The sequence below is a fragment of the Eupeodes corollae genome, chromosome 2, assembly GCF_945859685.1.
Source record: "Eupeodes corollae chromosome 2, idEupCoro1.1, whole genome shotgun sequence".
NCBI lineage: Eukaryota > Metazoa > Arthropoda > Insecta > Diptera > Syrphidae > Eupeodes > Eupeodes corollae.
The window spans coordinates 18,381,926-18,406,248 of NC_079148.1; the positions used below are offsets into that span (position 1 = coordinate 18,381,926).

Sequence of the window (24,323 nt, forward strand, 5' to 3'; positions counted from 1 at the left end):
TGTTTTATTTTATTTTTTAAGATTGATGATATCCTCGGGCGAGTTTTTCTTTTATAAGACTTCATACAAAATGTGTGAAACTTAAGCTGCAGCAAAACTGAATGGTGTCGCATGGTGTGATTTGGAAAGCTTTTAGCAAAATTGTCCCATTGTGACAGGTTATTATTTTATACACTCTATAGGGTGTAACCTTATTTAAATATCATAACAACAAATTTGATATGGCTTAGAGGATAATATAGAAATATAAAGATAAACTTCAAATTATTGCACGTGGAGAAATAATAGGGTTTAGACGATAAATGTATTATGGTTTGGTATAAGAAGTGTTAAATAGTTCGTTATAAAACCGACGGGGATGTCAGTGTCAAAATCAGAGTTATTTCGGAATTTGATCTGCTTGGTAAAGACTGTAAGAGGCTTCATCTATGACGATATGAAATATCACTGTACTTAATAACTACTTTGCTCAGAATAATCAAATTAAATCTTATTTATTTTTCACTGTTTTCATGTAATCAAAATAATATTTTTCATTAGTAATAAAGAAGTTTTGTTGAAGTTAATACGTTTTGTTTCTTATTTTGATCAAGAAAAGCCCTATAATAAATCAGAAGTGGGATAAAGTTCCTCATTTAATTGAATAGTGGTTGCATTTCTTACGATAAATTAAAGAAAATTTACTAAAAAAAAAATTGTTTGTCCTAAAATTTGATCCTAAAATTTTTCCAAACATGGATGCAAACGCAATGGCTCGTGTTTTGAGTTTTTTAGAAAACGCTCCTGTGCAAATCCTTAAAGAGAAGCTTGTCCAGATGAATTTAAGCACACATGGTACCAAGACTTCACTTAAGGCCCGTTTAAATGAAGCCATTGATTCGCTTGAACCTGAGCAGATTGAAAATCTGTTCCCTGTTGTTGACCAGGAAAGTGAGGCAAGTTGTGATGACGCACATGAGGACGAGGATGGCGCTGTGTCACAACGTCTTGAAAAACTACGTGAATTAGTCAAGAAAAAGGAAGAAATCGCTGCGTTGGAAAAACGTTTGGTTGAACTCAGCACTAACAGCCCTATTCGTGAGTTCCAGCACGTTAGTGCACATTCGTCACGTGATATCGAGGAGTCCTTACCATTATTTAGTGGCGACGATAATTACTCTATTAGTAAGTGGATTGAAAACGTCGAGGATGCTATGGTCACTAACCATCTGAGCGATTCAGAGGCGTTCATTTATTTCAAAAGACTTCTTAAAGGTACGGCCAAGTTATTTTTGCGGTCAAGAACGTTTCGATCATGGAAAGATCTGAGAGCCGCTCTGATGTCTGAGTTTCACTACCATACAACCGCAACAGACGTCCATAACACATTGCGAAATCGAAAAAAACGTAGAGATGAAAATTACCAGCAATACGTTTTATCCATGCAGGAGATAGCTTCTTCCGCAGAGATTGATGAACAGGATGTGATTGCCTATATAATCAAGGGGATTCCTGATTCAATATTTAATAAGCAAATCATGCTTACTGCAAATACCATCGCTGATCTCAAGAACATTCTGCGCAAGTATGAAAAAATGAAATCCGAGTTGCAACCTACGAGTTCTGGTTACAACAGATCTGTACAACCTTCGAGAAGTGTGCCAGGTGTTGATGCTAAGGTCAGGTGCTTTAACTGTGACGAAGAGGGTCACATATCACGTAACTGTCCCAAAGCTTGCCGAGAAAAAGGTTCGTGTTTCCGATGCGGACAAAAGGGACATATTATCACCAATTGTCCACAAAAGTCTTCAGTTCTCGCCGTCAAGAGAGGAAAATGTACAATGAAATCTCCAGTTTCAACATTGATGACCGATTTTCATGGAGTGCTGGAGTATGAAATTAAATCTGCGAATCGGGAAGCTGAAAGTTTTGGAGTTTGGATGAACATCATGACCGTTATAGATACTGGCAGTCCTATAAGTTTCATTCAACAACGGTACGTACCACCAATTTTGATGACGTCACTTGAACCATCACCTTGCAATTTCGTTGGAATTAACAGTTCCCAATTGGTAATTTTAGGTAATTTATCATGTAGTGTTAAATTTTATGATAACTATATTAATTTTTGTCTATATGTTGTGAGTAACAAAACTATGAACGACCCAATCATATTAGGTCGAGATTTCTTACATAAAACAAATGTTAAGTTAGCGATTGGTGATTTAGATACTAAAATAGTTGAAAACGAAAGAGCTGATGTTAAAGAACAAGAACAATTTGAAAATGTTAAAAATTTAGAATGTGTAAAGGATTTGAATATTAGTTTTAAGCCTGATGATAAAAATTATGTTGAAAAAATGGAAAATCCTGATTGTGACGAAATTATTTCAAAAATTGATTTATGCAATGCCCGCGACGAAATTGTTGAACCTGAAACGTTTGAGCATGCGCTTGCTGCATCGCAGCAAAAAGATACAACTATACAAAGATTAGTCGAGTTGCTTGAAAAAAGGAAGAGTTCTAGCTACGAACTTATAAATGGGTTAGTCTATCGAAAAATTAACAAAGAAATATTGTTTTATGTTCCAGCTTCGATGGAAAGGAATGTCATACAGACTCACCATGAAAATTTGTGTCACCTCGGGGTTGAGAAATGTTTTAATTTTTTAAAGAAAACATACTGGTTTCCCCAAATGAAAAACAAAATAAAGGAATATATAAGTAGTTGCTTAAAATGTCTGCATTTCGCTTCACATTCTGGAAAAACTGAAGCAGTGTTGCACAATATTCCTAAAGGAGACAAGCCATTTGATACAGTTCACATCGACCATTACGGTCCATTACCTCCCTCAACTTCAAATAACAAAAAACATATACTTGTCGTAGTCGACGGATTTACAAAATATACGAAGCTTTACGCTGTTAAAACTACAACGACTAAAGAAGTTATTCAATGCCTTGAATCTTATTTTGCATACTATAGTAAGCCAACACGTATCATTTCAGATAGGGGTAGTTGCTTCACCTCAGGCGATTTTTTAGATTTCTGTAAAAAGTATAACATTCAACATATTAAGGTGGCCACTAGCTCACCTCAGTCCAACGGCCAGGTTGAACGAATAAACAGGTGCCTTACCCCTATGCTGTCGAAAGAAAGTGAAATGGATGCAGGTAGTTGGATGTTACATCTCAAAAAGGTTGAGTTTGCTCTCAATAACACACAAAACAAGAGCACAGGTGCTTGCCCTAGTGTACTCCTTTTTGGTGTTTGTCAAAAGGGCGAAGTTATGGACAACTTAAAAGAATATCTAGAAGAAAATATATTACAGAAAGAAACTAGAAATTTAGATGAGCTCCGAAAATTTGCAAACGAAAAAACTGTCAAAAGCCAAAACAAAAACAAAATTAATTTTGATAAAAATCATAAGCCACCTTTGAAATACAAAATCGGTGATTATGTCCTAATTAAAAACGTTGTAAATACTCCAGGAATAAACAAAAAATTGATAGCTAAATATAAAGGTCCCTATGAGGTTAAAAAAGTCTTGCCTAATGACCGTTATATTATAGAAGATATAGAAAATATCCAAATATCTCGCGTGCCGTATAAAGGGGTATGTTGCCCTGAGAACATGAAGCCTTATGTTCAAACATAATCTCTAATTTTGCATCAATCAATTTAATCGGATTTTTTTTTTATTTCATCAATTTTATGTAAAAGTTTTTTTTAATGTTAAAACTTTGTCATTATGTTTTTTTTTATTTTTTTTTTCAAATTGAACAGTAAAAACAAAACTGACATTTCATAACTTTAATTGTATTTATGTATGATGTACTCAATTTTGTTTAAGTCCTTAGATGTAAGAGAATTAAAAAAAAAAAATAGTAATTTAAAAGGCAAATGTTATGTTGATGTAAATATTGTTGCATTTAATTGTTAATCGAGGACGATTTATAGTCAGGATGGCCGAACTGTAAGAGGCTTCATCTATGACGATATGAAATATCACTGTACTTAATAACTACTTTGCTCAGAATAATCAAATTAAATCTTATTTATTTTTCACTGTTTTCATGTAATCAAAATAATATTTTTCATTAGTAATAAAGAAGTTTTGTTGAAGTTAATACGTTTTGTTTCTTATTTTGATCAAGAAAAGCCCTATAAGACCAACATGAAAATAGTTGATTTAAGACTTTTCTACTTGCTGTCAATTGCTGTCAAATTGACAAGTAGTTTTGAAGTACCAGAAGAGAATAATATCGTGGTTGACACATTAGTATTTGCTGTAAAACACATCAAATTACAACAATCTTCAACTTTTCATATTGGATTTTCTTCCAAAAGCAACCAAAGTGCCTATCAGCAAACCTCGATAATAAACGGATTTTTATTAAAATCGGATCGAGATCATGTGGTGCGTTTGGATGATATTGGTAGTTCGGAATATGTGCCCACTGAGAGGAGGAAATTCACCTTGCTGTTGATTGATTCTTTGGAGAGTTTCCAAACGCTAGATATGATTTTAAAATCTCGACAATATCACACAAATGGAAAACACTTGGTTCTGCTAAGTGAAACTCTTCCTCGAAACGAAACAGAGGCCTTAATTCAAAGTGTATTTGATAAGTTCTTTTCTATGCATTTAGCTAATGTTGAGCTTATAGTGCAGAATATAACTACGGGTTTTACGGACTTTTACACTTTCTATCCGGTAACGTCAAGTTATTGTTTCAAAATCATTCCAGTTTTGCATAACACCTTCAACGGAAATGCGACTTTGCACGATTTGAAGTTATTTCCCCCGAAATTCAACAATTTCTACGGATGTCCTCTAGTGGTGACAGCTTTTCATTTTCCACCACACGTCTTTTTATGGCATGAAAATGGTGAGGTGAAAGTGAGTGGTTTTGATATTTTGGTACTAAGCGGAGTTGCTGAAAAACTTAATTTCTCTATCAAACCTACCGATGCTGAAGTTCGAGGTATTCTATTGGCAAATGGATCTTTGACAGGAGCCTTGGCAGTGGTGAATATATGAAATGTCATTACTTAATTTTGGTGCGAAATGTTAACAAATCTTAATTTTAGCTCAAGAGAGCAGAAGCAAATATTACCCTTGGTGGTTTTGGGTCAACTTCTAAGGCAATGTTACAGTTTTCGCCAAGTCTTCCATATTATCATTCCTCCATGGTATTTGCAATTCCACCACCTCGTGAATATTCAGCTCTCGAGAAACTTTTATTGCCTTTTGATATTGATATTTGGCTTGCTATTGGATTAACATTTGGTGTAACACTATTTGCTTCGATAACATTGGAGATGTGGAGTAAACGTTTACGAGATCTGTTTTTTGGTGATACAGTAAAAGATCCAGTATTCGAGATGATAATTGTCTATTTGGGTGGAGCAGTGGTGCGTTTTCCGAAAGGTGCTCTAGCACGAAATGTAATTCTTCAATGGTTAATTGCTTCAACGATTTTAAGTAGTTGCTATAAGGCAATTTTGTTTGGTATGTTGAAAACTGGATTTCTAAAGAAATTTCCCATGACAATTGAGGGAATGTTGGATTTGGGTTTTGTTGCTGATGTGCCATTTCCATTGATGCCGAATGTTAAGGAAGGACTATTGGGTGGAAGAAAGTAAGTATTGAAAGCTTCTCTCAACAAAGACTTATCCCACTTTTCTTCTTTCTAGACAATTTTTCCTTCAAGAATACAGTTTACACACTCATTACGATATGCTCCAATTACCCAATTCCAATCGTTTGGTCATTGATACCAGAATTCAATTGGAATACTACAATACTTTGAACTATAAGAAATCTGGAATCTTAGGTTTCTTACCACAACGATTATTTCTATTTCCAATGTATTTTTACTACCGAAAGGATTCATATTTAGTTGAACCATTTAACAAAGTCCTTACTACTTACAAAGAAAATGGTTTTATGACCCATTGGATTTTATCAATTCTAAATGTCACTCATATGAAATCAGCACAAATTAGTTCCGAAACGAAACCGTTATATTTAAAAGATTTTACCAGTTGTTTAGCAATATGTAACATTTTGTTAGGTTGTTCAATTGTTGTTTTTATTTTTGAAATTTGGTCAACAAAAAATAAATCAATTAAGAAATTCTTTTTTCGATCACATTCAGTTGAGAAGAAGAAGAAGAAAATTGTTAAAAATCAAAAAAGGACTCTTAAAAGTAAACAAAATAAAGCAAACAATTAGAATTGTATAAAGGAAATAAAATTTGAATTATGATGTGAATTTTTAATGCATCGAGGGATACGTAATATCCTTGACCATCAAAAACCGATGTCTAAAAATAGAAAACGTTTATTTTAGAATGTGACCCTTCAAACACCTAATAATTAATAATCACACATTCCAAAAATAGCTTTATGCTGCTGACTTCACACCTTTTCGCATAAATGATGGTTATTATAATCATCCCCAGCATCAAACGAGAATCGAAGGACCTTTCATTCATAATAAGCACGAATATTTAAATTGATACGTGATTGCTTCTTAACCGGATGGAAATGCGTGCAGTTTAATTTCCGGTGGAAAAAGGCTTTAATATTTGTCTATAAAAGACTCTCTTGTAGTAGTACATGCACTTGAACAGTGTAGAGCTTTTATGAATTTACATTTACACTACACTGATTGTTCATCAAATTTCCTTGTTTTTTTCCCATCAAAACTCATCATACAAAAATCAACAACAACAAGGACCAAACCCGGTCTGATGGTTGGTTGGTCCTGTGGCTGTTTAAAATTAATATAATTACTTAATGCGTACATAAGAAGAGAAATATATAAACAAACAATAATAAAATATACAAAAAATCACGAAATAAATATTAAATATTAAATGTAAAATAAATCATGAACTCAAAAAGGACGAAATCAAAATAAAGGAACTTCTGGCCGGCTGGGCTGTCCGTGAGTTTCGTCGCTGTCGGTTGTGGCGTTCGTTAACGCTGGCGTTGTTGCTGATTGAGCAAAATCCATTCATTTGCAATAAAACCCATTAAAACAATGAAACAATAAGCGTATGTGCTTAATCTGATTAAACATTTATATAAAAACAGACTTGTATGTACATGAGGGTGAATCATAAAAACTGTAAGTTTTCTCCAGATATTCGAAATTTGTGTCAACGTTTTACTTTGAAATCAAGTTTTAATTATACATACCTGACATGTCAATAGTAGAGGAGACAAAAAGGTCCATCTGTTAGTCTTTTCTTGACCCTACAGCCTTAACCATAGGGTCGATTAAATCATAATTTAGAAACTAGGATTTTGATCAGGTTGTCGTCAGGCTTTTGTAATGTCAAAAAATTTTGAATAGTCCAATAATTGAAAGTTAAATTTTTTTCAAAACTGGTCCGCCAGAAATAAATGTTCTCAATTAAGGTTTTTTGTTTAACTTATCATTTTTAATAATAAGCACACACTCAAGGGATATTACTACCCTTATAAATGTAGTGACAAAGTGTGAGCACTAGGAAGAGGAGAGAGGGTTTGAAAGGAGATGTCGGTGCACATTGGTTTTGTATTCCTGAATATTGCAATGAATAGGAAAGACAGAGTGTGGTAAGGCATTCCACATTCGCATAGTGCGTGAAAAGAACGAATCTCTGTAATTGACAGTACGGCCGAAGGGTATACTGATGAGCATTCCTAGAATTGCGAGTATTACGGTTGAACTGTTTAAGAAGAGGAATGCAGCTAGCTATTTCACTAGAGCATAAACCATTAAAATAACTGTAAGAAAGGGTCAGACAAGAAATCTTACGACGATGTTCAAGCGAAGTAAAAGTACTTATATAATATTAATACCTATCAATTTAAATGCTCTACGTTCAATACTGTCCAAGAGGCTTAAGTAAGTTGCAGCAGCACCAGCTCACAGATGGAAATTATATACTCAAGCTTTGGAGGTAGATAACAGCCAGATCAGAAGGGGTGAAATTTATTTCATTAATAAAAATGAGAAAGAGTGTTGGAGATAGAACAAAACCCTGCGGTACACCAGCATTTATTTTATGAGTTTCAATTTGAACCCTTCTAATGCTACTAGTATTGAACGATCTGAAAGGTAATTACTAATCCAATGAAGCAGGGATTCATGAAAACCGAAGGTACGCATTTTCGATAAGAGAGAGTGATGTCAAATCCTATCAAATGCTTTTGAAGTGTCAAGTCCAATACTCTTACCTGGAATTTTGTTTGAATTGTTCTAGAAGGGCACTCCACCGTTATTAACTTCCCATAGGAAGTTATTGTAATGGGTCCCATTTGTCAAATTGAAAATGTTGACTTTTCTCGAAATTTCAAGGTCTCTAGAGTCAAAATAAAAGATTTTTAGAAAGATGTCTGTGCGTGCGTGTGTACGTACGTTCGTTCGTTTGTATGTTCGCGACGTTTTTTCGTCGTCCATAGCTCTAGAACCAGAAGAGATATCGATTTCAAATAAATGTTGTTATACAGATAATAAGGCAGAAAGATGCAGAAAGGGCTCTCAAGAAAATTGTGTGGGTGGTTTTTTACCATAGCAGTTTGAAAAAAAGGTAAAAATTTTGGTTAACCCTAAACCAAAAACGCTAGAGACTTGAATTAAATTTTATATAAAATATTGTACCGTGACTTGAATTAAATTTTATATAAAATATTGTACCGTGATATCAAAGAAGTATATTTTTTGCAAAAAAAATCCATTTAAAGGTTTTTTTATAAATCAAAAAAACTGAAAAAAAAACTTGTCACCTCCAAAATTGTACGACTAAAATATGATTTCATCTCCAAAACAATTTTGTTCAACGAAGAATAATGTTTTTGACATCTGATAAAATTTTTAAGAAAAATCGAATTGACAGTTTTTTTATAAAAAATAAAAATCTAAAAACAACATGACTCAAAGTTGGTAAACATTAAATATCTTTTCAAAACCTTGAAATTTAGGCTTCAAACTTATTTTATCTTATAAGAAATATTGTTTTTAACATTCGGTAAAATTTAAAAAAAAATCGAATTGATAGTTTTTGTACAAAAAATTAAAAATCGAAACAAAATTAACAAAAGTTGGTAAGAAATGATTTTCGACTCAAATATCTTTCCAAAAATTTTAAATATTGGCTTCAAACTAATTTTATCTTATAATAAATATTGTTTTCAACATTCGATAAAATTTTGAAAAAAAATTGAATTGATAGTGTTTTTTACAAAAAATAAAACTCTAAAAAAAAACAATAGAAAAACTTGGTAAAAATTTACTTTCGACTCAAATAGCTTTTCAAAAATGAAAAATATTGGCTTCAAATTTATTTTATTTCACAGAAAATATTGTTTTCGATATTCAGTAATTTTTATATAAAAATCCAACAGTCCGTTTTTTCATAAAAAATAAAATCTACAAAAAATAGAACGCAAATTTGGTAAAAATTGATACGAGTACATATAGACAAACTCTTATGCAAGACAAACCGACAGACGGGATGGGAAGTTATCAGTGTTATCCCAGCCTTTTTTTTGTATTTTCTCTGGAACTAAAGAATCACTGAAAATAATTATTTTTTCTGTTTGATTTGATATCTCAAAAAGTGGTCAACATTTTAAACCAAATTCAAATACAAAGCGTATATTTTTTAACAATTCAGAAAAATGCATGAAATCTTTTTTTAAATCGTTAGTACGGACAATTCTCAAGGATATAACGTTGGAATTACCTATTTTATACTTAAGAAAACATTGCACAATATAAAAAACACCGAAAAAATAAAAAACACCGAACGCAAATCGGCCTTAAACCTTTATTTGCAAGTTTGAAATAATTCGACCCAATAGTTTGGGCTGAAGGTACGAGGACAAACAGACAGAGAGGAAGAATCGGGGGACCGACTTTTTTTTTATGTCTTTACCATCGTTATGTTATGTTCGATTAAAATATCGAGTTCGAAATTTTTTTACGAATGGAAAACTTGACATATAGTTTCTACTTGTCGCAGGTAAAAATTGGCACAACGAACGACATTAATGTAAAAAAAACTTGGTTAATTTTTCTCGATAATATTAAAACAATAAATGTTTAGTATTTTTCTATTCTTTTATTCTTTTATAAATGACTTAAAATATAAGGTAGATGCAAAAAATTAAAAAAATCTAAACTTATTTTCTTTTATTTGTTTAAGCAACAAAGAAACAGATGGATCTTACTTTTCACATGGCCCAAAGGTAGAAGTCTGAAAATTTTGAATTGTGACGACTTTTTCGAGAAATAGCAACTCCAGGAAACGTTTAGAAGTTCAATTGTTGTTCTTTAGTGGCACTAAGCGCAATCATTTTTAAATTTTTCAAACGCAAAATACTTCTGAGGTTAAAACGCAGTTCCTTGAGAAATAGGGCCTAATGGCTTACAACTCTTAACTATTCTTGTGTGCCAGTAATGTTGTCAGGAATGTAGGAGACCTACAGTTTTTGAGTCGAATCCAAATGCCTAATTTGAGAAAGCACTTTTCATGGCAAGACCTAGCAAGAGGCAATATCCGTGAAAAAAAACTTAAGATGGCACAGGCAGGGATCGAACCCAACATCTCTAGTTTGGCAGTCCAACGCACTAACATTTTATAAGGAAAATTCTCCAATACAAAATTGATACACCCTTATGAATACATCTATGTGTATTTATGGGTTCTGACTTTTGATAATAATTTTTGTTAATTTGTTTGTTTTTTTTTTTTCTTTTTTTCTTATCGTTTTTAATTCTTAATTTTGGTAAATCGCGCGGGTATAGAGAAAATGATAAAAATAATAAGTTTTTAATTAACTTGTTCATATGTTTTTTTTTTAAACAAATTATAAGAAAATATGCAAGGAGCTGGATAGACCTAGTTATTGGATGAAGTAGCAAACTCATGTACATACATAAGTATGCAAGATGAAATTATTTTACTTCGTTATTATTTATTCGAAAATGTTTAATGAAATACGTTTTATTGGCGAATTTTTGATAGAATTTTAGGAAGCGATAATAACAGAACGTTAAATACATTTTCAAATTCTTCTTTTATTAGAGGTTAATTTCGGAATCATCCGGTTTAACTCTGTTTAAAATTTTAGACATTTTCTTATATCAACAAAACAATTCTGTTTTTATATGAACAACATTTACAGGCATAACTCATTTTTTAACGGAAGCATGTGAGACTTTTCAATTTAAGCCGCATTAATCATGAAGTTAAACATCCCCCAGGAAAAGTCAGGCGGATATTTTCAAGACGTAAAATATTTAACCAGGAATTGAATAACACTTTTGAAATTAAATAAGCTAATAGCATGCAAGGATCGTATAAAAACAACAACTTAAAATTCTGATTTAATAAATGGTGTGGAATGTAAAACGATTCAGATTACAAAAATGGAAATTTGAGTGATAATTGATAAAAAGGAAGTAAATCGTTTTGTTTTAAAATCGGGGATTATATTCATACATACTTTTTGAAACTGAACAGAGCCACTTCAAACAGTCGCGAGCCTTGTAGCATACACACGTGTTTTTCCGTAGAAGATTAATAATTATTTTTCTACTTTAATTGTGTTAAATCGACTTAAAATAAAGCGTAATCGCGATCTTTTTCCTAACGATGTTGACTCTGATGAGTCAGACAGTAATTTATTTGGGAGCAAAAAACCTCATAAAATGATAAATTCTCGAGCAAATAAATTTACATCCATGTCAAAGTCTAAAAAACAGTCTTCATCTACCAGCAACTGCGCTGACAACAGTAAACTTTGTAGAGAAAATCCCTACTTAACCCTTCAAGATCTTATTGATGCCGATGAAAAAAGTCAAGCTGATGGCATGATTGAGCATGCTGAGGATGCTACTAAAAAAACATCAAACCCTAAGTCACCACCTATAAATGTTCTAACTATTTTTAGTGCAAAATCCATTGAAGATTACGTAATTAAACGCATGTCAATTGGGATTAAAATCTTGTCACCGAACATCGATACTTATAAAAAAATATGTACACTTCTGACAGCTGAGAAATGTGAGTTTTATACGCACAGCCTAAAATCTGAATTTCCATTCAAAGTCGTGTTGACTGATGGACTCCACAAAACTGATCAAAATGTCATTAAAACTCATCTTTTAACTTCTGGTGTCAAGTGCATTGTTATCAAAGTTGTGAGTCGCCAATTAAATCAAATTGAACATACTGCTTTCATAGTATATCTTGAGAAAGGTAGCATTACCATGAAAGAGCTTCGTGATCGATTCGGAGTCTTTAACAAAACAATTGTGCCCTGGAGCTTTCAGAGAAGGCTTCCGAGAAAAGTAACCCAGTGTTATAGTTGCCAGATGTGCGGGCATGGGGCTAAACACTGCCACGTTAAAACTTGTTGGTCATTCTGCTCTGGTGAGCATCAGACTTTAATGTGCACTTCTAAGGAAATCAACGGACCCACTGTGCCCTAGTTTACGAAGCTATGTGGAGTTTCGACAAAAAAGGACAACTAAAACCACTTTGAGGAAAACAACCCATCAAGATTTTGTCAGAAGTGTTGCAGATTTTCCACCGTTGTGTTTTAGGTAGGCAAAGTGACAGAGGTGGCGGAGTAGCAATTGTTGTAAGAAAAGAAATTTAATTGAAGTTTTTACCTTCAATGGAAACAAAAGTTATTGAATCGTTAGGGGTTGAAGTTATCACCGGTAATAATCAACCATTTAAGATTGTATGTGCTTATTTTCAAGGTCGTGTCACTGGTAATTGGACAAAATATCGTCTAAGAAATGATTTTATAAAATTAACTCGTCTATCTGGTCGATTCATTGTGGGTGGCGACTTTAATTGTCGTCACCAGTCTTGGGGTTGCCTCCGAGCAAATGTATGGGGAAATGTTTTACATGAATTACATTCAAACTATCCCTTTTCATTGTAGTATCCTTCTGATCCTACTTATGTCTCTAAAAAGGAAAGGACTAATCCTTCTGTTCTTGATTTCTTTCTAACAAACTCTTCCAAGTTTATATCCCAACCTCAAGTTATAAATGATTTGTCGTCTGATCATCTGCCACTAACCATTGATCTTCTTACTAATGCAATTTTAAAAGAATATATTGTATACAACTATGAAGCTATGAATAAATCAACTTTTAAAAACACTGTCAAAATAAAATTAAATACTTTAACTGATCCAATACTTTCAGAAATACAACTTACTTCTGATATTGATTCTATGATCTCTTTTTTTACAAATGTCATCAAAGAAAGCGTTGAAGTCGCTGTACCCCGTCTTCCCTCTTTCACAGTTAAATCCAAACTACCAACACATATTCATGATACTATTTCGAAGCGGAACAAAGCCCGTAGAAACAGGTTGCGCTATAGATTGCCAATCTACAAACTTGAACTAAGGTATCTTAACAAGCTTATAGATTTCTTCATTGAAAAACATAGGGACTCAAAATGGAGCAAACTGCTTCAAGGTATGGACAAATGTTCTAAACCATTTTGGAATGTCACGAGGGTAGTTAAAAATAAGCGAACACCTATTCCGGTTATCAAACAAAATTATGTTAAATAGATAACATGTAGTCAAAACCCAGAAGTTTTTTCTAGTCAATTTGCTTCCAATTTTAGAATTTCTTCAAACCTTAGTAACCCAGTCACATCTAATTTAGTTGAAGCTTCAGTAAATCTTCTTAATTGGCCTGTTGTTGATTTTCCTTCTGATTGGTTTGTTCAAGCTAAGGAAATTAAAAGCATAATATAATTATCTCGTGTCCGAAAGGCTCCTGGACCTGATGGCATTTCAAACTTATGTATAACCAACCTTCCCCTAGCAGGTCTTAATTATCTAGTCAAATAATCAACTCCTGCCTTAAGTTGCAATACTTTCCCCAAGCTTAGAAAGTTGCAAAATCAATCCCAATAGATTTGGGCATAATACCTGTCATTCCATCTTAAGAATCACTAGACATATAAAATCGAAAAAAATTTACTGGCCTTGTGTTACTTGACATCGAATCTGTTTTTGATTCTGTCTGGCATGAAGCTTTAATTCACAAAATGATAAACTTTAATTTTCCCATGGCCTTAACGGTATTAATTCGAAGCTTTTTGAGGGATCGCAGTTTCAAGGTTTATGTAAATTCTGTTGGCAGACTTTCCTAATTTGCACAACTGTTGTTCGTCAATTTTTGCTGATGATACCGCTACATACAGCTCGAATGAACTTCCTCTTGATATTTGTTCGAATCTAAGAGGGCCTACACACTCTTAATTCATATTTCCATAAATGAAAAATTAAAATAAACGAATCAAAAACTCAATCTATGTTCTTTGCACGTAGACATCCTAGATTTCTGCCTAACAATCCACTTCATCTTAACGGTTGCAGTATCCCTTGGGCAGATAATTTTAAGTACCTTGGCATCATCTTAGATAAAACCCTCACTTATAACAACCACATAGGTAATGTGTTGAAATCTTATACCCGTTTATAAGCCGGAGGCCTATACTAAGCTTGGAAAATAAGCTCATAATGTATAAAGTAATATTTCAGGCCCTTATTGTCTATGATGCCCCGGTTTGGTATAAATACGCACGTACCGTACTCATATTAAAAAATTACAAATTATGCAAAATAAAATCTTGAAAATGATTCTTGACCTACCGTGGCATTTCTCCACCTCTGACTTACACAACATGTCAAACGTTTATTTTGTCTTAGATAAATTTAACTCCCTAGCAAACAAGTTTTTTGATAGATGTTGAGTTTCTGATAATCCTATCATAGATGAGCTTTTGCCTGACTAGTTTGTAAGTATTGTATTTTATCTAATTTTTAGTTTATTTAATTTACAAAAAAAATGTTAATGGGGTTTTACATAAACTTAAGCTTTCCCAAATACACATGTTAAAAATTATATCCTTCTGTAAACCTATTTAATTAATATTGAAGCTGAATAAGCACTTGCTTTTGCACTTAAATTTAATATCCTACCTATTGTATGTATACTAACCTTCTAATTAATAAAATAAATAAATAAATAAAAAAGAGGCTGGGATGCGACCCACATTGATAACTTCAAATCCCGTCTGTCGATTTGTCTTGCTTAAAAGTTTGTCTATATGTACTACTATCAATTTTACCAAATTTGCGTACTATTTTTTGTAGATTTTTTTTTTATGAAAAAACGGACTGTTGGATTCTTGTATAAAAATCACTGAATATCAAAAACAATATTTTCTGTAAAATACAATAAGTTTGAAGCCAATACTTTTAATTTTTGAAAAGCTATTTGAGTCGAAAGTAAATTTTTACTAAGTTTTAGCATTGTTTTTTTTTAGAGTTTTATTTTTTGTAAAAAAACTGTCAATTCCATTTTTTTCAAAATTCTATAGAATGTTGAAAACAATATTTCTTATAAGATGAAATTAGTTTGAAGCCAATATTTCAAATTTTTGAAAAGATATTTGAGTGGAAAATCATTTTTACCAACTTTTGTTAATTTTTTTTTTAGGTTTTTAATTTTTTGTACAAAAACTATCAATTAGATTTTTTCAAAATTTTACTAAATGTTAACAACAATATTTTTTGAAAGATGAAAGTAGTTTACAGCCAATATCTACAATTTTCGAAAAGTTATTTTTAGTCGAAAATCAATTTTTACCAACTTTTATACATTTATTTTTAGGTTTTTATTTTTTGTTAAAAAGATATTTGAATCCATATTCAATTTTTACCAATTTTGAGTAATGTTTTTTTTCAGATTTTTATTTTTTATAAAAAAAAACTGTCAATTCGATTTTTCTCAAAATTTTATCAGATGTTAAAAATATTTTTCCTTGTAACACAAAATTGTTTTGGAGATGAAATCATATTTCAGTCTTAAAAATTTTGGAGGTGACAAATTTCTTTGATATCACGTTACAATATATTATATAATTCAAGTCTCTAGCGTTTTTGGTTCGTAAGATATTAAGGGTTAACCAAAATTTTCACCTTTTTTTCAAACTGCTTTGGTAAAAAAACCACACACGCAATTTTCTTGAATTTTCTGCTTCTTTCTGCCTTATTATCTGTATAACAAAATTTATTTGAAGTCGATATCTCTTCTGGTTCTTGAGCTATGGAAGACGAAAAAAACGTCACGAACGTACTGACGTACGGACGGACGACGTTACGGATGTCAAAAACGTTATTAGAAACAAAAATGTTTTAATTTTTGTCAAAGATGTTAGAATTTTGAAAACTAACGTGTTCAGAAAAAAAAGATTGTTGTAAATTCAAAAATTTGCTTTTGTAAAATTCTTAATTTTTATTAAGTTCTTGTAATAATTAGCATTAAGAGTTTTTTGACCAGCAATGAACAATAATTAAAAAACACACAATTTTATTTAAATTTAAATATTTTTTCCATACATTTTTGGGGCATTTTTTCGGTAATAATTGATGATAATTCTGACAGTTTTTCTAAAGTCTTTCGAAAATTCTTTTCAACGGTCTGCACTTTACCGACAGCTTTTCCAGAAAAAACACAAACACAGCAGCACTCATCATTATCAGCCAAATATAATAAATTCCTTCAAGTTCACTCTGCCCAATGACAATCTCCTTGGGTTGGTCTGATGATTTTCTTATATATGACCAATCAATTTGTTGACGAATAAAAAATTTTATAATTCCTGACGTCTCTATTCGTTGAATTAGTAAATTAACTTGATTTACCAAAAATGAATGTTTCGAAAAGTAAATACAAATATTTTGCATCATAAATGTTTCCTTGAGAATTGTTAAAACACCAGCTTTACGCTTTCTATCCAAATAATACAATAAAAATCCAAAAGGTGTTATAACAAGAAATTGTTCCCGAGGATTTTCCTCTAGATAGGTAAATAATGATTTATCATAAACATCATGATCTATGATCTTGTGACTAAGTCCAGTGTCGGAAAAAATACTTGTTCCCTTCAAAGCATCGTAGATTTGTTTGTTAAGTATCATGGTGTAATTAAGGCTCTGAACTTCCCGGATAGTCGATGGGCTTCGTCGAAAGAGGTTATGTCGGAGAAGGTGGAAAATCACTCCAGCGTACTGAGCGCGAATGATCAATCCGAAAAGAATCCAAGTCATGATGAAAATTCGTTTAGAAGTCTGAATTGGTAAGGCTTGCGATGGTATGCCTAGAGTCCAGGCAAAGAAATTCAAGCACCTACAGTGCCGCGGTGGTTTGATAATAATAGGTACCGGGTTAAGTGATGAAAGCTTCTCTAAAATATACAACAGGCTAAGCATGATGACAATTGAAGTTATTATAGCAATAGACGCTGCAATTTTGTAAGGAAACCAAAGAATGTACGGAGATTTGTAGTTCAAGGAATTCTTTAACAAAACAGCTACGTTTGAAGTTTGGAAATACGAGTAAGAAGCTGTAAGTATCTGACTACGGTCCGTGGTGAACCAAAAACATCCAAGACCCATGTCGGCTTTTCTGCTTACAAGCTGAAAGGAAAATTGTATATTTTAAATTCTTTCAACAGAACTTTCTTGAGTAAAAAAGTGTCCAAAATATTAAAATTTTCAATATTTGACAACCCTATACAAAATTAGTTTATCAACTTTGCGTTGCAAGCCTTTATGAAAAATTTATTTGACAGTTAGAATTTAAGGATTTGTTGTTAAACAATATTTGCAATAATTCAATTTGGAATTTATCGAAATGTTAGTGAAATTTCCGAGATATTTCTTCTGTTTTGACCTTTTGGTCCAATTTCCCGAAGTCGTTCAATTATTCCCTTCTCAGTTGACGGAGTTTAATCAAACTTTAAATCTTTCAGTAATTCTTGACACTCGGTGTGGTGAGAAACAATATACTTACCATGTCAATAGCTCCTGTGCTGAAATTATTGAAAATATGTCCTCTTTCATCCTTCTTTGGAGGTAAAATAATTTCAATGGTAAAATTCATCAGCAAACTCAATTCTCTCAACAAAAGACCCTCGAAACCATTGATTGCTTCGTCGTCAGTGGTACCATTTCTTCTATCATTCAGAGAAAAAAAAGGAGGAGTATGAAAAGGTGTCACACGAACAGGACACTTGTGCATATTCTGAAGTTTTTCGGGAAATAAATCAGGATTCACCATGACTCCATTCTGGAATCGATTTATTTCAACGGGAATAACTTCGTTGCAGTGTGATTCATTAAAAGGAAAATATGTGTAGACAATAATGTCTCCAGCTGCAGTTTGTATCACAACATTTACATTGATCATGTAATTACTCCAGCAGTACTCGAGAATATTCCTTATGTCATTGTCCAAAAAGCGGTCTTTGTTGTGCAGGAAAATGTGATAGAACTCATTGGTATCATAGTTTTTAACCTTACTGGCTAGGTCAATATTTCTGAAAGAAAAACCTCTAATAAAAATTCACGAGTGGGAAATGATTTGATTTTTTCACTTACAGAAATGATTTCACTGAGTCCACCACTAACATATGAAAAATGAAATTTGTCAATTTCCCTTTGACAGTTGGAATTGGTTTCAATTCTAAACCCTGAGTTTCTTTTACCACAATCTGTGTCTTAATATTGTCATATGACCGAAATAATATTTCACTCAGGTCTTGATAGAAATCTCGAGTATTTTCTCGTTCATATGACAAACAAATTATAAAAGCGGAATCACGTGGTTCGTAGTACTTTTCAATAACATAAATTAATGAATTCGCAATTTCTTCATTGATATTTCGATCCTTGAATGGTGCCTGGGAGTTGATTAAATAAAATGTCAACAAGGTTTGAACGTTCATGCTAGATGAGTTTAATAGACTGAAGGGCACTTACTTTGATTAAGGTTATTTATAAGAAATCAAAAAATTTCAAACAAAAGCACTTAAACATTATAATTAATCATTCAAATAAAATTCAATGGAGATTAATTGGAAAAAAGGGTGTAAGACACCGAAAAGGATTTAAACGAAATACACCGTAATTTCTAAAGAAATGTTTTGACTGGAAATTATAATTATTGATATTTAACGACTTATTTGGAGAATGACAAAAGTATATCATATATAGGAGAATGGCTGTCTTTTTCAGTCCGAGTCTACATCAAGTTTGGCGAGATAGTCAGCAAAATTTCCCTCTGTATTTTTTTCTTCGACGAAATTTGGAAACACAAATACTTTTTTAAGTTGTTGTGTGATTTTCTAATTGACGGCCTTGAATTTTCTCTAGAATAAAAATATGTCGTGAAATTTTTTTGACACCATTCAAGTTTCTTTCAAAGTTGCGAAAAATTTCGAGGCGAATTTTATTCACCATACTAGCATAAGAAACAGCATGCATTTCAGTCACGTTAAGGTAAAGGTAAAGGTAAAGGTAAAGGTAAAGGTAAAGGTAAAGGTAAAGGTAAAGGTAAAGGTAAAGGTAAAGGTAAAGGTAAAGGTAAAGGTAAAGGTAAAGGTAAAGGTAAAGGTAAAGGTAAAGGTAAAGGTAAAGGTAAAGGTAAAGGTAAAGGTAAAGGTAAAGTTAAAGTTAAAGGTAAAGGTAAAGGTAAAGGTAAAGGTAAAGGTAAAGGTAAAGGTAAAGGTAAAGGTAAAGGTAAAGGTAAAGGTAAAGGTAAAGGTAAAGGTAAAGGTAAAGGTAAAGGTAAAGGTAAAGGTAAAGGTAAAGGTAAAGGTAAAGGTAAAGGTAAAGGTAAAGGTAAAGGTAAAGGTAAAGGTAAAGGTAAAGGTAAAGGTAAAGGTAAAGGTAAAGGTAAAGGTAAAGGTAAAGGTAAAGGTAAAGGTAAAGGTAAAGGTAAAGGTAAAGGTAAAGGTAAAGGTAAAGGTAAAGGTAAAGGTAAAGGTAAAGGTAAAGGTAAAGGTAAAGGTAAAGGTAAAGGTAAAGGTAAAGGTAAAGGTAAAGGTAAAGGTAAAGGTAAAGGTAAAGGTAAAGGTAAAGGTAAAGGTAAAGGTAAAGGTAAAGGTAAAGGTAAAGGTAAAGGTAAAGGTAAAGGTAAAGGTAAAGGTAAAGGTAAAGGTAAAGGTAAAGGTAAAGGTAAAGGTAAAGGTAAAGGTAAAGGTAAAGGTAAAGGTAAAGGTAAAGGTAAAGGTAAAGGTAAAGGTAAAGGTAAAGGTAAAGGTAAAGGTAAAGGTAAAGGTAAAGGTAAAGGTAAAGGTAAAGGTAAAGGTAAAGGTAAAGGTAAAGGTAAAGGTAAAGGTAAAGGTAAAGGTAAAGGTAAAGGTAAAGGTAAAGGTAAAGGTAAAGGTAAAGGTAAAGGTAAAGGTAAAGGTAAAGGTAAAGGTAAAGGTAAAGGTAAAGGTAAAGGTAAAGGTAAAGGTAAAGGTAAAGGTAAAGGTAAAGGTAAAGGTAAAGGTAAAGGTAAAGGTAAAGGTAAAGGTAAAGGTAAAGGTAAAGGTAAAGGTAAAGGTAAAGGTAAAGGTAAAGGTAAAGGTTAAGGTTAAGGTTAAGGTAAATCACAAGATTTTTGTGTGCTATTTTGATAACATATTTTAGAAATAACACGGTGAAGAAAATCTTCTTTCAAGATCTTGAACTGCAAAATGCTATCTAAAATTATTGATTGTAAAATAAAAATACGGTTGCGTGCCTTAAAAATTGCATGAATTTAATGTTTAGGCACGTAAAGTACGTTTTTGAGTAAAAATCACAAATCCAATTGAACCTTTTCCTTCCCAACAGTTTGCCAATTTAAATGCTTTCATTTTGTAGAAAAATAATTACCTTTCCAATTTAACTAAAACTCAGGCTTATGAACTAAATTTTCTGTGGAATTTACTTATCCGAATCATTTTGATTGATATACCTCATAAGATAATAGATATGTTCTTGTGCAGTTTTACGGATGAACACATCCCTATTCATACAGTTAAAATTTTATATAGATTCATATATTGTAAACAAGCTTATACGCATATAGAAAAAGATACATGCACGTAGAATGTAAAGTTTGGTAAAGGAAAATGCAACTGCCTTTCTGATGGTCTGTTGAGGTTATTCTACTTATGCTCTGCCATATACCTAGCTATGTATATGAAACAAGGCGCCTCGTCTGACGTACATAACGTATCCGTATCCGGTATCCTTTTTGCGATCTCATTGCAGCACAGCAGACATTTGCGGTTAAAAAATCTCCATTTACTTGATGTTTACAGTACCAACAGTGAATACTTAGCATAGGTAGAGAACTACAGATTTGAAGTTGAACCATTATTGAAGTATATAGAGTGGTAGACGAACTTGGGGATTAATACTGTCCAGACTTCAAGTCCAAAATAGATACCTAGACTTTTGTAGGTAGTATGAGTATGAGAGAAACAAATATAGAGTTTGAGTATAAGTTTGTTTTAACGAAATACCTGTGTGATGCCAAACAGATTACCATCAGGTTTATACATAAGTATCTATGTTCGAGCATAGTCGGACTTTGGAGAAAGGTATACCTGCCTACCTGATGATGTGCGTTGCGTATCTGTTTAATTGAAAATTCATGTTGCATTGCGATGACGCCATTTACGGATTTGAGGTTAGGTCTAACACACTATGGCACTATAACGCACGCAGAGTTAACATGATGGCGTATCTATGTACTTCGAAGTGCAGTGCGAATTTACGAATATCAATCTAGCAGGCTTTGGCATCCCTCAATCATTTTCCAGTAGAAAACACTCTTGTTACTAAAATATGGTTGATCTTATGATGAGTTCCTGTTTTTCATTGATAGCCATTTTGTGTTGGTACATATGGATTCATACTTGAACCAACTGAAGGAAATAAAGGGGTGAAATGGAGTCAGAGGAATTCTTTCGAAATATTGTCCCTTGTGCAAAAAATCGATTTTTTAAAAATGAAGTAGTTAATAGTTTGGAAGTGACGGACAATGACAAAAATGAAATGCATCCTTTCCAGTTTCAAGGTTTAATTTAAAGATAAATAAAATAGTTATCTGAAATTCTTACCTTCTTTATTATATGATAACTTTTCGCCTTTGCCAATACATATTTAGCTGGCATGAATAATGAGAAATCGATTTTGAAAGTCGTTTGTAGTGTATTTGATATGTATTTTTAGTATATTATTAATCATGGTTAGCTAATATTGTAAGAACATAAATTCTTATTTATAATATAGCTTTAAAGTGTACAGCAGCTACGGCATTTTATATCACAATAAATATAAGTTTAAATGTTAAAACATCAAATTACAAAAAGAAAGAAAGAGAATAATAATAACAAAAATATTAATAAGAATATGTACTTATACAATTTTATAAAAAGATGAATTTAAAAAATGTATTATTAGTTGTTTTAATGGTAATTAATTGCTAAGGTTTTAATTCATTTTTTAATTTCTTTGCGCAATTTAAACTTCTTATTTCACGTGGTAACGAATTCCACATTCGTGAGGAGTTTACAAAAAACTGGTGTTGGAACGAATTGAGTTTAGGAATCTTATCTCATTATAAAGGTATTCAGGTTGTCGGGTTTGAAGAATATCAGAAAAAAAAGTTAAAGTTCGATATTTGAGAAAATTTGTAAATGTCATTCCGAGAAATTGAATCATGTTATTGGATATTCGATCAAAACGTCTAAGTCCATAAACATAACGAACAGCACAGTTAAAAACGACACTAAGTTTTCTTTTGCTTTCGAAGTCAAGTTTGCAGAAAATTTCGCAACCGTAAGTGATTAAAGGCAGAAACAACGTTTTTATTAAAAGAACTCTGATTTTTATTGGAATTAAATATTGAGATGGCCAAAGCATACGAAGGACACTATAACACTTACCCACAGTTCTATTCATATGGTCCTCCCATGTCAGGGTCATATTGAACAAAACACCGAGGTTTACAGCTTTGTCGACATACATGAAGGCATTTTCTTTGAGAGCAACTTGAGGAAAACATGACACATCCATATTATTCCTAGTGATGACAATGCATTTCTATTTTATCGGGTTAAGCAGCAAGCAATTTTCTATTGACCATTGATCGATTCTTTTTTAATCTTCATTAATACATGCAACGTAGTGTTCAATCATCCCTAAGGGACAACTTAGGTACAGCTGAGTGTCGTCAGCATACATGCGAATGGATTATTTTTTTACTATACTAGGCAACTCGTTCACATATGTACATTGAAAAGAACAAGGGACCTAGTATTGACCCTTGTGGAACACCATTCGCTACAGGCAAGAAGATCGATTTTTGTTGATTATGTTCAACCGTCTGTTCACGTTCTGTTAAATAAGAAAACAATAGATCGACTGCAGAGGAGAACAAATTGAAATAATTTGAGAGCTTAAGGCAAAAAATATTGTGATTTACCATATCGAAGGCCTTAGAGAAATCGAGAAGAATTAGAAAAGTAACGTTGTCCATATCAACTGCTTTTCTAATATCCTCAGAAACACTTAACAAGGCAGTAAAGCAGCTATTTTTCTTTCGAAAGCCGGATTGTCTTGAGGTCAATAAGTCAAACCGTGTTAGAAACTCGTTTATTTGCTTTTGAAGTATTCTCTCAAAAATTTTCGACAAGAAAGGCAATATAGATAGAGGTCTAAACTCATCTCCTTTGGAATTTTTTGGTATAGAAATAACCTTTGCTTTTTACCATTGAGAAGGAAATTCACGTGTTCTTAAAATGGAGTTAAAAATGAGTGTGATGAATGGTAGCAAGGTAGGGAGAACAATTTTTAAGAACTTAGGGTGCCTCATATCGAGTCCTACAGCGTTAGATTTTATCGATAGAAGATCCTCAACTACATCCTCCGGGTAATGGGAGAGAAGTCGAAAAGGGGTGTATTAGGCCTAGCATTTGATAAATTACTCTCCGAAGAATTAACCCGGTCTGGAAAATGCGAGGTGCCTGTCGTGCTTGAGACGAAAGGAAAGTTTAGGGCATTTATGTCAAGCAAATCTGTAGATTTGTTATCGAATTTACCAATTCCTATGTTTTTCAGATTCTTCCAAATCTCTTTGCTTCCCAATGCGGCATTGAAACGCGTTGAATATGTCTGAGCTTTGGCCTTGCGTATCTCCCGAATAATTTTGTTTCGCAGTTTGGAATAATTTACATAAAAACTGTCAATGCGAAATAATTTCCAGGGTTTTTTTTTTTTTTTTTTTTTATAATAAGCGCACACTCAAGGGGATATATTACCCTTATTATGTAGACACAGTGTGAGCACTAGGAAAGGGAGAGAGGGGTTGAAAGGAGATGTCGGTGCACATTGGTTTTGAATTCCTGAATATTGCAATAGCTGGGAAAGACAGAGTGTGGCAAGGCATTACACATTCGCATAGTAC

At 32.6% G+C, this 24,323-nt stretch overlaps 2 protein-coding genes across 2 annotated transcripts; one reads left to right on the forward strand and one right to left on the reverse strand.

Moving 5' to 3' along the window:
• Positions 1–734: 734 nt before the first annotated feature.
• On the forward strand, positions 735–6,179 carry LOC129944776 (uncharacterized; the record flags this gene model as incomplete). The annotated part of the gene is made up of 4 exons (XM_056054440.1): positions 735–2,061; positions 4,138–5,012; positions 5,075–5,625; positions 5,681–6,179. Coding segments are annotated over exons 1-4 (3,252 nt in total), but the record flags the coding sequence as incomplete, so codon positions are not given.
• Positions 6,180–13,706: 7,527 nt separating this feature from the next.
• Positions 13,707–18,822, reverse strand: LOC129944777 (uncharacterized). The gene is made up of 3 exons (XM_056054441.1): positions 18,476–18,822; positions 17,889–18,414; positions 13,707–13,751 (listed from the first exon to the last, which is right to left on the reverse strand). The coding sequence occupies exons 1-3, from the start codon at positions 18,820–18,822 to the stop codon at positions 13,707–13,709; spliced, it is 918 nt and encodes a 305-aa protein (XP_055910416.1).
• Between the last annotated feature and the right edge of the window lie 5,501 nt (positions 18,823–24,323).

What these genes read in the sequence shown, in the direction of transcription:
- LOC129944777 (XM_056054441.1), bottom strand. Translation starts at nt 18,822, where the DNA reads ATGAACGTTCAAACCTTGTTGACATTTTATTTAATCAACTCCCAGGCA. An exon ending in GACTCAGTGAAATCATTTCT is followed by an intron (nt 18,415 to 18,475) that starts GTAAGTGAAAAA and finishes TTTTTCTTTCAG; the next exon opens with AAATATTGACCTAGCCAGTA. An exon ending in GCACAGGAGCTATTGACATG is followed by an intron (nt 13,752 to 17,888) that starts GTAAGTATATTG and finishes TAATTTCCTTAG; the next exon opens with CTTGAACAAACCAATCAGAA.